This window comes from Hippocampus zosterae, chromosome 5, assembly GCF_025434085.1.
Source record: "Hippocampus zosterae strain Florida chromosome 5, ASM2543408v3, whole genome shotgun sequence".
In the NCBI taxonomy this organism is placed as follows: domain Eukaryota; kingdom Metazoa; phylum Chordata; class Actinopteri; order Syngnathiformes; family Syngnathidae; genus Hippocampus; species Hippocampus zosterae.
The window spans coordinates 7,928,291-7,941,831 of NC_067455.1; the positions used below are offsets into that span (position 1 = coordinate 7,928,291).

General features: G+C 42.4%; 1 protein-coding gene across 6 annotated transcripts in view; it reads right to left on the reverse strand.

The window, feature by feature from the left end:
• znf385d (zinc finger protein 385D) overlaps positions 1–13,541 on the reverse strand; it is a 101,360-nt gene that overhangs the window by 20,774 nt on the left and 67,045 nt on the right. For all 6 annotated transcript variants that reach the window (XM_052066041.1, XM_052066042.1, XM_052066040.1 and 3 more), the window contains one exon: positions 9,102–9,250. Coding sequence is in view for 3 of the 6 variants with exons in the window: in XM_052066039.1 (XP_051921999.1) it covers positions 9,102–9,250 (149 nt within the window). In the remaining 3 variants the exon portion in view is untranslated. The remainder of the gene's footprint in view (positions 1–9,101; positions 9,251–13,541) is intronic.

Here is a 13,541-nt window from a genome sequence, read left to right on the forward strand (position 1 = left end):
ACTATCAGGAGGCCGGCCGGGGCGGCTCTACTCGCCTGGGGAGACGAAGGATGGGGGCGTCTCGGCAGTGACAGCGTTCAATAAAAAAGCCAGATTAAACCATTTATCTTGCTGTAATATTCTATCATGAATATCAAACACGGTAATGAGGGAGTGGGGGTGGGAGGTAGGGTGGGGGGCTCCATGTCCTTCAATTCACAAAGGATAAATGGTCAGAAAAAAAACTGATATCTTGGCCTCTATTTAAAATTTGTTTATGATTATAATGATTATTATTTATTTTTATTTTTTTTACATTTGTGTACTACACTGATTTGCAACTACAGTAAAACCTCGGTTTTCGAACGTCTCGGTTCTCAACCAATTCGGTTTTGGACCAAAAGTTTTTTTATGCCTCGGATGACGACAAATTTCGGTTCTCGAAGGACCTGAGCGCACTTGAATGCACCATTTGACTCCTGTCGCCTTCCTTACACGAGGATTAGAGCAGGTAGACGAGGAAGTGACGGTTCGAACCGCCTTCTGGAACGGATTATGGACGAAAACCGAGGTTTGACTGTATATATATATATATATATATATATATATATATATACACACACACACATATATATTTTTTTTAATGGAGAGTCACAAAAAACTGACTGCATCACTGAATGTACCATAATTAGCCTCCCGTCGCTACAAAACTAGCCGCATTTTTTTTCTCTCCGCCACGTCGCCAAGGCCAAACTGTGCTTTTACTTTGTAATCAATGATTTACTGCTGACCAGCGCACCCCTCCGGCCCCCATCCCGGGGGCCTCATCAAAAGAACCATCTTGGTCCAGTCTGTCACCCAATCTGCAGTATTTGTGCTTCAATCCTGACCTTTCTTTTTCTCTTCTATCGAGTAGTACAGAGTGCAAGTATTTTGGCCACCTGTGCCGAGTACATGCACGCAAAGCTCCCAAACCACACTTAGAAGTGTGGACAAGTTTGAGGTGAGGGAGCGAGATTGCATTTTATTCATCCCCGTAGGGATGTTGGACGCGCGCCCGGACAAATTTCATTAGGTTCGCTTCACGCACTCCAGAGTTCTCACTCTTTCATGGCTAAACGTACAAGTTACCGCAAAGCACGTTGGATACTTTGCGGTTTCTGTTTGATAGTAAATGTCATCTTTGGAATTTCAAGTGGGATATTTAAAGCCAAACTACAGTTTCAGGCCTGTGTTCGGGTTTCAGACGAGGGCTGGCATTTCAAACTCAAGTCTCAAATTGGGATTTTGAACAGAAGGATTTTGAAAAAAAAGAAAAAGTCATTGCGATTGCGACTTACTCTGCGATTCTTTTTTCTCAAGGTACTTTTATGCAAACACAATCACTTCATCTCTAATACAACCAAACAAAATCTAATTTATGAAACATAAAAATATAGCTAACAGTAAATTAAAGGACGTGGCTGGAGCACAGGCTATTTATTCTGAACAAAAGGCACATAATAAGGAGCTGCACATTGTGGAACAAATTTTTTAATTTTGACTTGTTTCTTAAATTCTGGATCTCAGTTTTTTTTGGGGGGGGGGGTTGCCTCCTTGCCGTAAACATTGGCCTGGGATCTTGGAGCCTGAGGAGTTCACACTGGTGATGGGGTGAAAAAAAAAATGATCAAAGGTTGAGCGAGCAGGAATCATGTGTGGCCCATCTGTGGTCGCACCTGTTGTCCACATCGCCATGTGGCTTCCAAAACGCCAGAGCTTCATCTTGAAAATTTATATCGCATTGTTGTTGTTTTTAAATGTCGGCTCCACAGACAAGTCTTGAATTTAGAGTTGTGCAGCTTCGGCGTGATACCAGATTGTACCACAATGTGGTCGGCAGCACTGAGCACCAACTGTTCTTGTGTTTCTCCAGCAGGTAGCAGTGGAAGGTTCCTCTTCGAGTGGTCACTCCTGCCGCCAATTTGATCATCATCACAACTCTATGTAAGTCAGGACTACCAAGATCTCATGTCGCTCATCAGATTATTGACCTTGTTCGCCGTTCATGCCCAAGTGCCATTTTCTCGACCTCATGTTCTTTCTCGTAGTCGCTCTTGTCTCGATAGATTTTGGTTTTGTAAGTATCTCTTTTGTCAAGTCCTTTTTGACTTGTTTTACGTTGGTGTTTTTGGACTGTTGTCATTTAGTTTTGTGGATTTTCGGTTACTGATTTTACCTTGCAGGTTTCAAGCCGCCTTTTGTTCTCGATTGGTTTTCCTGCCTGTTGGTCGCCAGCGATTTCTCTTTATACTTTTTTCGGTCAGTCGCTTTTCCTTAAATGAAGATTTTTGTATCGGCATTTATCCGAGTCTGCATTTTTGGGATCCACGACCCACCTGGTCTTTCTTCGGACGTTGTCAGCAAGACTTTATACAGTGGGTACAGATACCTCATTAGTGAACTTTTACAAATATGTACTTCCGTGTTTTCGTTTTCTGGCAAGGGAATTCTAACTTCGATAAAGTTGACTTGATGACAGTTGAGAACCATGGCTTTCTTTTTGTGGATTTCGATAACTTTCAATGTGTTTCAAGCGCATCAGAGGGATAAAACTAACTCTCAATTTTAATTTTAACATCTCCCAAGGGGTGTGTTTTAAAGCCTGCACTAAAGAGAGGTTGACTACGTTTTGTCTTCCTTTGTGCATGTTCTACTTTGACGTCTCATTGAGGAGAGACCCCAAAAAAACGTTTGTCGGCTCTAACCGCACATCTGGTCGTCCCAAAACTCAAGATAAGAACGCCTCTGTGAGAACCGTGGAGAGCGTGGAGCAGATCGCAAAGCAAGTATGGCACTTTGCTTTCAAAGCTTGATACCTCATCTCCAGTTGTAAGTTGGAGCGTGACTATGTTTAAAGTTTAGGATGGAACATGTCGTCCCCATGGAGAGAAGAAAACAGTACGTGGTCCCTGTGGCAAAAAATAAAAAAAGAAAAAAAGAAGAAAATCATTTCAACCTGAATGTTCCCAGAGATTTACGAGCCACGAACAATCCAGCTGGCGGGTTTTGGGATGGGTTGCCTGGGCGACCCGCAGATAAAGTCACGAGTTTGTAGATAAGCTTAATGGCTTCAAGCTGCCTGCTCCTCATCTATCGGATTTTGGGAGGAACCCTAATTTTGAGTCCTGTAGTACGCTGTTCACTTGTACTAAATACCGTTGTTAATCTCCCTCCCAGCTGAGCTTTAACTCTATTGTTGTGTCTGGAACTATTCACTCAATCGTTACTCGCTCAGCACTCAATCGGGATTTTTATCGAGTGGACTATGTAGTTCACTTCAAAAGAAAAATCCTTCTGTAAAGTCTTGTTATAATCCCGATACGGTGTTAAAGAATGAGTTCATGATTCCCAAAAATTTTATACGCAGAACTAGCCAGCTGAGTCATCAGTCAAATGAAAAAAAATGTATATATACAGTATATACTGTATATAGAGGCGGCCCGGTAGTCCAGTGGTTAGCACGTCGGCTTCACAGTGCAGAGGTACCGGGTTCGATTCCAGCTCCGGCCTCCCTGTGTGGAGTTTGCATGTTCTCCCCGGGCCTGCGTGGGTTTTCTCCGGGTGCTCCGGTTTCCTCCCACATTTCCAAAAACATGCGTGGCAGGCTGATTGAACACTCTAAATTGTCCCTAGGTGTGAGTGTGAGTGCGAATGGTTGTTCGTTTCTGTGTGCCCTGCGATTGGCTGGCAACCGATTCAGGGTGTCCCCCGCCTACTGCCCGAAGACAGCTGGGATAGGCTCCAACACCCCCGCGACCCTAGTGAGGATCAAGCGGCTCGGAAGATGAATGAATGAATGAATACTGTATATATAGTGAGAGAGAGAGGGGCAGGGAGGGAGATCTGAGGTAGTATTCTAAAAACGAAACACAGAGTGATGTGTTTAACCCTCGTAGTCCACCGTTTGCGATAAATGCAAAATTATGTCTTTGAATCAAAGGCAAAGGCATTCGGAAAAACACGAGAGAGCTGAAACGTATGGGGGGGGGGGTTCTAAAATGGCCGAAATTTCATGACGTCACCGGCTGATAATTCTCAGGCATTGCAGCAATAATAAAAAAGGTTTTGATTCCGTAATCTTCACAATTTACATATTTTGCACCATAGAGACCGATTATAATTCATATTTTTGAATGCATCGTAAACCTAATGTGTAAACATGCATTTCACGCGATTTTTACGTCAATCGCTTTGTTTTCGCTTGGACAGACGTATGCATGCCACATTGTTGGGTTGAAGTCATTCCAATTGTGCAACTTTTAGGTGGCGCCAGAGGATCGCAAATGAGTTTGCCTTTATAACTAATAAAAACTATATATGTATGGATAGCACAGATGCCTCTGAACATTTTGAGTGTTTGAAAAAAAAAAAAAAAAGAATGTTTGTATAACACAACATACATCATTTCCAAAATTGTAAAACGCGTAACTTAGGGGTTTTTTGTTTCGAAGGACCTAAGGGTTAAAAACATGATAATAAAAAAATTAATATTTTGTTTCCTGCATTTTCATCGCAACAAAAGCTCAATCCCATTTTTGTTTTGCTCAAATGCCGCTCCTAAATAAGGCCAAACGGTCTGAAAAAGATCTATCAAAATCCTAACACTCGATAATTATCCCATTGCTTTTATGAGACACTAAGTTACTTGAATAAACACGTCCGTCACCTCCATTGAGCAGGAACGCTAACATTGACTAAGTGAGTGTGTGTCCACGCCCCAAATGGACGATGATGGAAGCCTCCAGTGTGAGTGTGTCCGTGTGTATGCGTGCCACTACAAAGCAATTTCCCAGCGTGCACAATCAATAAATCACACTCCTGATTACTCTGCAGGGGGAAATGGACTTTGTATTGTTTCTCTAAGACAAATGTCGGCCGCTTGCCAGACAGATCTTATTTTCAGGCCTGCAGAGACTTGTACACTCATACACACATACGGGCACACACACTTCTATGTGTTAAGCCGCTGCCCTCACTTTAAGTTTCGCTTTCATTCCAATCCAAAAAGTTTCAATTTCAGTTTTTTTTGGCCGCTCAACAACTGCACAAACGTGACCAGCCCGACCTGACTGACAGATACCTCACCACAGGTCCGGCAAAAGTGTTTGCGCTCAGTAAGGATGTGATGGTGCAGGTATTTGTGCCGATGAATGCACGTAGGAGGAGTACTGATACATCTCCTGTTCTTGAAAGAGTTTGCAGTTCTCCCCAAAAAAACAAATAAATAAATAAAAATCTCAATTTGCCATATTGTTAAACCCGTCGTTATAAACCTGAGAGTCGCACATTTGTAAATGATCACTTTCTGCTTCCACTTTCATCCTGTACCTCTTATTTGAGTTCTGAGAAACCACCGAGCCCGAGAAAGAACAACCAATCAGAGACAGAAGGCGTGACCAATGAAGTGTCAATCATTTCAGTTGGAGGATAGCTTTGTCGCCGGTAAGTGGCACAATCTTGCGGCCTCGTAACTGACCTGTTTGCTCTGGCGTCAAGAGCTTTGCTGAAACTGTGTATCACGTTGCGAGCTGGTGGAGGACCCCAAAAAAGCAGGCAGGAGGGAGGAGCAGGGTGTACTTGAACAAGTGTATTGATAAAACACAAAAAACTTAAATCCTAAACAAACAAAGTCCTAACAACAAAATGAATCCATAGTGTCAAACAAAACCATGACTGAAGCTAAAACAAAACATGACTGAGAACAACCATGACAGTAGCAAACAAACAGCCACACATGACCCGACACTGAGTGGTCGTGCCGGGAGTCCTTTTAAACGGCTAACGACATAACGACCAACAGGTGTGCAGCGGCAGGGAGAGCCCTACAGTGCCACCTGTTGGTCACAAACCGAAACATGACACTGTATGGTGGAATATCTAACGCTCGAAAAAAAAATGCTCATCCCTAGGCCCATGGAGAGGGAGTGGAGAACATTCATATCTTGCTTGTTGTCTTAAAACTACAAATTCTTCCTTTAAAAAATATGATGCCTTTTTTTTGGGGGGGGAGGGTCTGTGTGCCATTATTTGTTGACATTTTCCATAGTCACCGGTTTTATTTATTTATTTATTATTCACAAGAAAAGTATTGCTTTGTGATATCTTGGTGCCAAGGAAATACAGTATGTTGAAGTGAATTGAGACGCTTCGTGTAGACTGGACAAAAGTAATTTTGCCACAATCAAATGGCATTTTGGTGAACACTAAACATTGAAACACGAGCAGTTGCTTGGGTGTTTGTAATTACTGCTACATTTATGCTAATCTCTGTTGGAACAAACAGGAGCGTCTATGTTAGCATGAAGCTAGCAGATTGATTTGTGAGTTGAAGTGTGTTGCATTTAATTGTATTGAAATTATTTTGGTGAGGGTCTATCTATGTTTTAAAAGTTTCTTCCCATGGTCGCTATAGTGTCGATTTTTCAACAATCGGGGACTGTCACGTCTCTCCCTGTGATTTCCCAAGATTTGTGTCAGTCCTGCGATTTACAGCTTGTCTGGCAGGGTAATGTGAACTTGGTGAAACATACTGAACAAAAAACAACTGCTTGAGTGGCGGAAAACATTGTCATTCGCTTGGAAGTATTATAAAATAGTCACTATGGTAACCACACATGACAGCAAAATTTGGCAGACGTATTTCTTTCCCCCCGCCCCCCCTTTCCACCACTCCCTTGGAGAGCGACTCGATGTGATGAGTGGAAGCGGCAAGAGCCAAACATGTCTGCCACACATAACTCATAACCAAGTTGTAAGCCATACGTCGTAAATGAAAAGAGCTTGGACAAAAGAACGTCAGAGACGTCACTACACCGGGCCAGTGCAGGCGAGATGCCGTCCAGAGTTGTTAACTTTGTTGGGTGAATATTTCCTTTGGAGAGGGGGTGAAGAAATCATAAAAGCAAAGGCAAGCGATGATTTGGAATGCTAATTTACAGATTTTGGAGATGCTTTGGTCTGTGTGTGTGTGTGTGTGTGTGTGTGTGTGTGTGTGTGTGTGTGTGTATTTTCTGTCGATTTATGATGGGGATGAGATGATTTCTGAGGATCTGGTTGCCAAGCGCGAGTCATCTTGTCGTTAAAGCTCACATGTGTTCCCTCCTCTTGGGTTCAAAAAAAAAAAAGCTCCTCACCTGAGAAATATGCAAAGCGTCCTGGCACTTTCCCACATTTTGCAAACATGAATTTTAAATTCACGCCACGGTTTGAAGCAGGCATGGTTACCAGAACAAATGCAGATCCATTTTACTCGTTGATTTAATACAGTTTGCACACGGCACTACTTTCTTTTTTGGGCGGGGGTGGGGGGAGTGTACAGTCAGTTCATGGAAAACTAAGTTGTCCTTGATGTTTACGAAAGCAGGTTCAGACTTTTGAATCTGTGTTTGGTATTCATGAAAGGTGTCTGTTCGGTTCACTGAAGACTCCTGAATGATTTTAATGTTCAGGCTCTAATTTGAATTTGACTTTTTCCAATTGGCATACGTTCATTTCTTTGATGACCGTTTTTCGTTCACCGGGTCAATCACAAAATTGACTGCGATGTTTTTTGACTCCACGTATGTTTATTCAAATCGTCTCCATTGTTTACAATTCCAATAACGTGGAAGGTCAATTTGCTGAGTCCAAAAATCCAGAAGTCATACATATGTCGGGATATATATTTACTATTGTGCAATCGAGCTTGTGCACAACTTCACGTCCAAACAGATCTATTGATTTTCCCTTTAAAAGTCATTAAAGCGGAAATACGAGCGAAGTCGGAATGGGCGGCGTCATCAAAAGGTCGCGATTACTGCCGCGAAACGAGAAAAGCGGAAAGGGATAAAAGCCGCGTCAAAATCCGGCGGTCCGATTCTTTCGAATTAGGACAAAGGGGTTTGATACTTGGAGTGCAGCTGGCAAAAAGAGGACGCGGTGGAAGGAAATGGCAATAAGCCCACAGGGGGAAGGCGAATGACAGCTTCACGATGAGGTTGAAGAGTTCCACATTGTCTCTCTGATCATTTGTGTGCGAGCCCACATCAAGGATGTGAACACCAAAAATCACTTTCCCATAAGAAACAAAGAAAATAGCAACAATGTGTGCCTGGAAATGGACAGGCAATTTTATTTTGAATGCAGTGGTAAGCACTGACCGACATTTACAACTTAAATTCAAATATTTTGTTCCATGAAAGCATTTCGCTTGACTGCAGCGCTTCGATGCGTGGATGGCGATGTTAGATTTTCTAGTCCAATCAGATTTCAGCCTTTATAGGTTGCCATGTCAATCTAATCTGCCCACGACTGATGCGACTTCGACTAAATAAGCAATAGCACTGTTTCCATAACCAATCAGATTTACATTTTTTCAGAGGGTCCGATGATTTCAGAATGAATGGATGGCTAAGTAAGCTCCATTTTGAAGTCTTCAAGGAACTTTACGTTTGCATTTTCAAAGTATCAAATGTAATTTAGTCATCAAGGAGCCCAGTGTACATGATCACAAAAACATCAGGTGGGATTATTCAACACACCAAACGTCAGTGTTCCTCAATTTTTGTCTAATGGAACGTCAACTCAACTGTATTTATACAGAACTTTAAAATAACCACCGCTATGTACAAACGTGCTGTGCAAGAAGCAAAAATAAGTCATACAACACAAAGCACAAAAACACTCAATCATGTCCCCTGGTGAGTCAGAAGTCAAAGAATAAAAGAGAGAGAAGGTCGGGTCTGGCTGTGGAAACATTTGAAAACAAATAAGAAAAAAAAATGAAAAAGAACTCAAAAATGCAAAAGGAGCCAGTGAAGGGATTCCAAAGTAGGAGTTATGTGCTCCCTCTTACGAGCACCAGTTCAGACAATTGAAATTATTCAATGAACCTTTTTCGTGTGTGTGTGTGTATGCAACACCTGAGAAAAAAAAAATCCCAAAACAAGACACGCTCACCCACTACAAATTAGTCAACAGCAACAGACACATTCACTGTCCCAGAACTAGTCGCTTGCTTTTGGTAAGACGTTAAACCAAAGACAACAGCAAGAAACAAACAAAAGAAAACATAACACAAAAATAGCAAGGTTGATACTCACAGTATTGAATCCCGGGAAGATATTCACGGCGGGCGAGACGTTGTTGTCCAATGGGAAGGGAAGAAAGTGCTTGACGCCCAGAGCACTGTGAACAGACGGCAAGGCGGACCGGGTCACGGGGTGCACCAGGCCGTTGTGACATGTGTTACCTGCAGGGGGGTGGGGGACACAATCCAAACGTTCAAAGCCATTTTTCCTGTACACTTATAGAAACAGAAATGATACTGACAATGTGACTCTTGCTGAATTGTGATTGATTGAAGTATCAATGGCAATCAATAAAAAAAATGATTATGTAAACACGGAAGAAAAAAAGTAATGAAAGATTCGACTCTTCTTTCGTCACAAGTGGAGGGGGGGGGGTTCGCAATGCCTCATTTGAACAGTTCTTCGATCAAATACCAACTGCGACGATGAAATTGCGCTTCTGATGGCAAGGTGATGCATTTTCAACTATCACCACGGTTACAATTTTAAATTTGAGAAACGTAAATTATTGGCACGTAATTTAGTAGTAGTAGTATTTAGCAGCGTGTGTGCGTGCATGTGCATTTTGCCATGCATGGGTGTTTCAGTCACCACTTATGTTTCTAAATTTAAACAATCTGTCATCTTTTTTCTCTTTTGCAACACTCTTTGCAGTAGATTTAAGGTAACAAACATTTTGATCAATCGCAAGCTGCTGATTACGCTCAACGTCCACATTGTTTTGATACTCTGTGATCACATTCAAAAAGGACACAATGATGCCACCTGCTGGCCACTGTTTTTTTGTTGTATTTCCCCGGGTTTATGAGCAAAATAGAGTTAATGAAGACTTTTCTCCGCCCATTCCCATCAAAAAACTTGTGTTGATGGCGCTCCTCGTTAGGGTTAACGAGCCCAGAGACGATTGTGTTCTGTGACCGAACTTCACAAAAAACAAGTGTAGACTTCCTTCTTTCATTCATTCATTCATTCATTCATTCATTCATCTTCCGAGCCGCTTGATCCTCACTAGGGTCGCGGGGGGTGCTGGAGCCCATCCCAGCCGTCTCCGGGCAGTAGGCGGGGGACACCCTGAATCGTTTGCCAGCCAATCGCAGGGCACACAGAAACAAACAACCATTCACGCTCACACTCACACCTAGGGACAATTTAGAGTGTTCAATCAGCCTGCCACGCATGTTTTTGGAATGTGGGAGGAAACCGGAGCACCCGGAGAAAACCCACGCAGGCCCGGGGAGAACATGCAAACTCCACACAGGGAGGCCGGAGCTGGAATCGAACTCGGTACCTCTGCACTGTGAAGCCGACGTGCTAACCACTGGGCTACCGGGCCGCCCACTTCAGAGATAAAATTCATTTTCATGGGTTTTTTTTGGCGGGGGGGGGCTTTTGTTGAAAAAAAAACTAAAGCAGTATTGAGAAAGGGATTTGGATGGCAAAATAACGATTTACGGTTTTTGCAATTATGACATTAGAATTATGACATGAGCAATACTGACTCAGCAAACGGCTGTCAGTTGACCTTCAATTGGCTTTTTTTTTTACATTTTTTTCATGGCGTTCCCTATTCACTTCATGAACTGTGTCATCCTTAACACATATGCGACACACACTTTGTACGAACTCCAGCTCGCCTGTTTTCTGGCTTTGGTCACGTGTTTGCAATAAAGGGTTCTTTGACATCAATTTCTGTCGACAGCACGTGGTAGCAGAATTGTCAACATTTCGGCACCCTTCGGTGGATGAAAACGGATGGATTAATCTGGTTAATTCTCATTCCGCCAACACGATATTAACAGTGTTTAGACTTAGCTTTTATTTTTGGTCATTTTATCAGGCTGCTCTAACGTGGGAGGAAATTAAAAAAAATCTTCCATGGTTTCATTCCAACATGTCCATTAGTTGTACGGCTTTATTAACGCTCTCGAATCTTTGGACGGCTGTCACGCTGCGGACCCGCATCAATGGTGAATGCTTTTTTAAGCATTTTAGTCACCCATAAGTGATAGACAAAAAAAAAATATCTTGCCGTATTGACTAAATTGTCTCCAATCGAATACAACAAAGCTGCACACATGAAACATGTTTTGGATGACGTGCGCATGTTTTGTTTATTCCCTATTTTTGCAATGTTACGAGCCAAACATCTGCTTTGAATGAAAAGTTGGCAACGGGCAAAAGCTCAACATCCAAACTCAGACACGGTTTCCACCCTAGGGATGGGTCTCACTCAAATGGTCTTACAAACACAAAATAGTTCGCACGTAATTAACGATTAACTACTTTCCGGGCCAGTTTTAATCACAAAGGCAGCAGCTCGTTTTTTTTTAAACATTAAAATAAAAACAAACGTGATGAGGTGGGAAGGAGATTCGTGTTCAATGCCCTTGAGGAGGCCATTCCCACTCAGGAATGTTGCTTGTTGTTTTTTTCCATTTCTTTTTTCCAGTTTTCAAACATGTTTTAAAAGAAAGTGAATGACAATTTTTCAATTTGATTTCATCATCACGCCACGAGTAAAAACCTCCAACGGAGACAGATTTCTGCTTTATGTTGGTTCTCGTCTTGATTATTTATTCATTTATTTATTCGGACACCGATGCACCTCAAGTCGTACTGACACTCTCCAATTTCACTTTCTGAATCCCGTGGCAATGATGGCAATACTCACAGGCAAATATTCTCTCTGCACCGCGAGAACGACGATAACTGGAGCCTAGTTTGGGACCTTCTCTGCTCCTTCTTTTTCTTGTTCTTGTAAATTAACCATCAGTGCAATTTTGTATGAGACTCAATGCACGCAAATTGTAAATTTACATAGACACACATTTATCTATCTACACATATAGTCCCTTTTAGCCAATGGGATTCCAGGAAGATGTTAGCCAATAGCCAATGGCAGAGCAGCAAAAAGTATGTTGCGTTCATGAAACTTGGAGCTGTGAGTAGCAGCCTATACTATATTTTTAACTTTGGTAACTTGACATTTCTTTTCAATATTTTCCTGTTGAGGCCTTTTGAACATTTCGTATAAAGAGACGTTCGTAAGTAGAGGTACCACTGTACATTCTTCAACAGGAGAACACACTCATTCACCTGAAAGTCAAAATGATGAGTGCTGCTGTTTTGGTTAGCCACAGAGTCTCTAAATTGAGGTAAGTACAGTTACTCGTCTTATTTATTTTCACTTAGCAGTCGTGACATCATGCAAAAGGAGGAAAGCCAACGTCCAAAATCAGATTTTCCTGTCAACAGAGTCAGTTTCGTCTTGAACCCAGCCGCAGTTTTCCATAAATTTTGCTCGGGGCGACTCCAAAACCAAATCTTTGCGTGTGGACTAAAAGGCCAAAAAGGATAGTAAAAATATACAATTGTAAATCGGCGGCCTCGGATGACCACCTGTGTCCTATCAGATGATCCAAATGTCACGAGCGAGCACATTTGTGCCGCAACGGTCATGCCAGCTGAAGTTTTCATAAAGGGCTAATTGGAAACAGCACGAGATTTGCTATGACGTGCCAGGATCAGAGAAGAGCGGGCCGATAAAATCGTGGAGGCCTTCCAGAACTTGAAGGAATTAAAGTAGCCCGTTGGGGCCCTAACGAAAAGCAGAGAGGCAGAGTGGCTTTGACGACGGCCAGCATGTCGCATCAATTACAGCCCAAGGAAAGCCACGGTGGCGGCGTTTCAGTCGAAAGTAAATAAAAGCAAAAGTCGTAAAAATAAAAAAAAAGCGGTGAGAATGAGGGGAGGAGAAAAAGGAGGAGGAGGCCAGAAAGTGACAACAGCCGCTATCAGTACGCAATCGCAGATGGACCAAAGAGGTTACTATGGGGTTAGTCTATTGTGTTTTTTAAGAAACATCAATAACAATTTCATCTTCAACTAAAGGAATGCATATTCATAAACTACATCGACAATTTTGTCCTAAACAAATACCTGCATGCATATGTACTGCATATCTTTAGTACCTTTTGTTATTTTACAGTAGTTGTGTTTTTACTTGATTGACGGTTCAACGGCTTTGAACAAGTCAATTCTCCTCACTTGATAGGCCACCTACTCCCCATTATCCAAGCGTGCTTCCGTTTTTTTTTTTTGCTCGGTCCCAGCAGCTATTAGAAGCTATCTGTGTCATTTACTTCTCAGTCCCACCGAGCGCAATGATATTGTCCCGCATCGCATCATGGGAACCGCCAGAAGCGGTCAGCTCGCATTCGGTCTGACCGCAGCATTACTCTAAAAGGACTACATTTATCATGATCCCGAGACACGGATGCAGGAAGCAGTCCTATAGTTGTGCTGTGACGAAAACATAGACGCGTGCTAGCATTTAGATGTCGGTCAGAATGAGAGCAAGAATGTGACTGGAAAATAGGAAGGAGTTTCAATGAAAGACAACCAACAGAAAAGCCGGCATCCATACGTAAGGCACATCAGATTATAAAATGT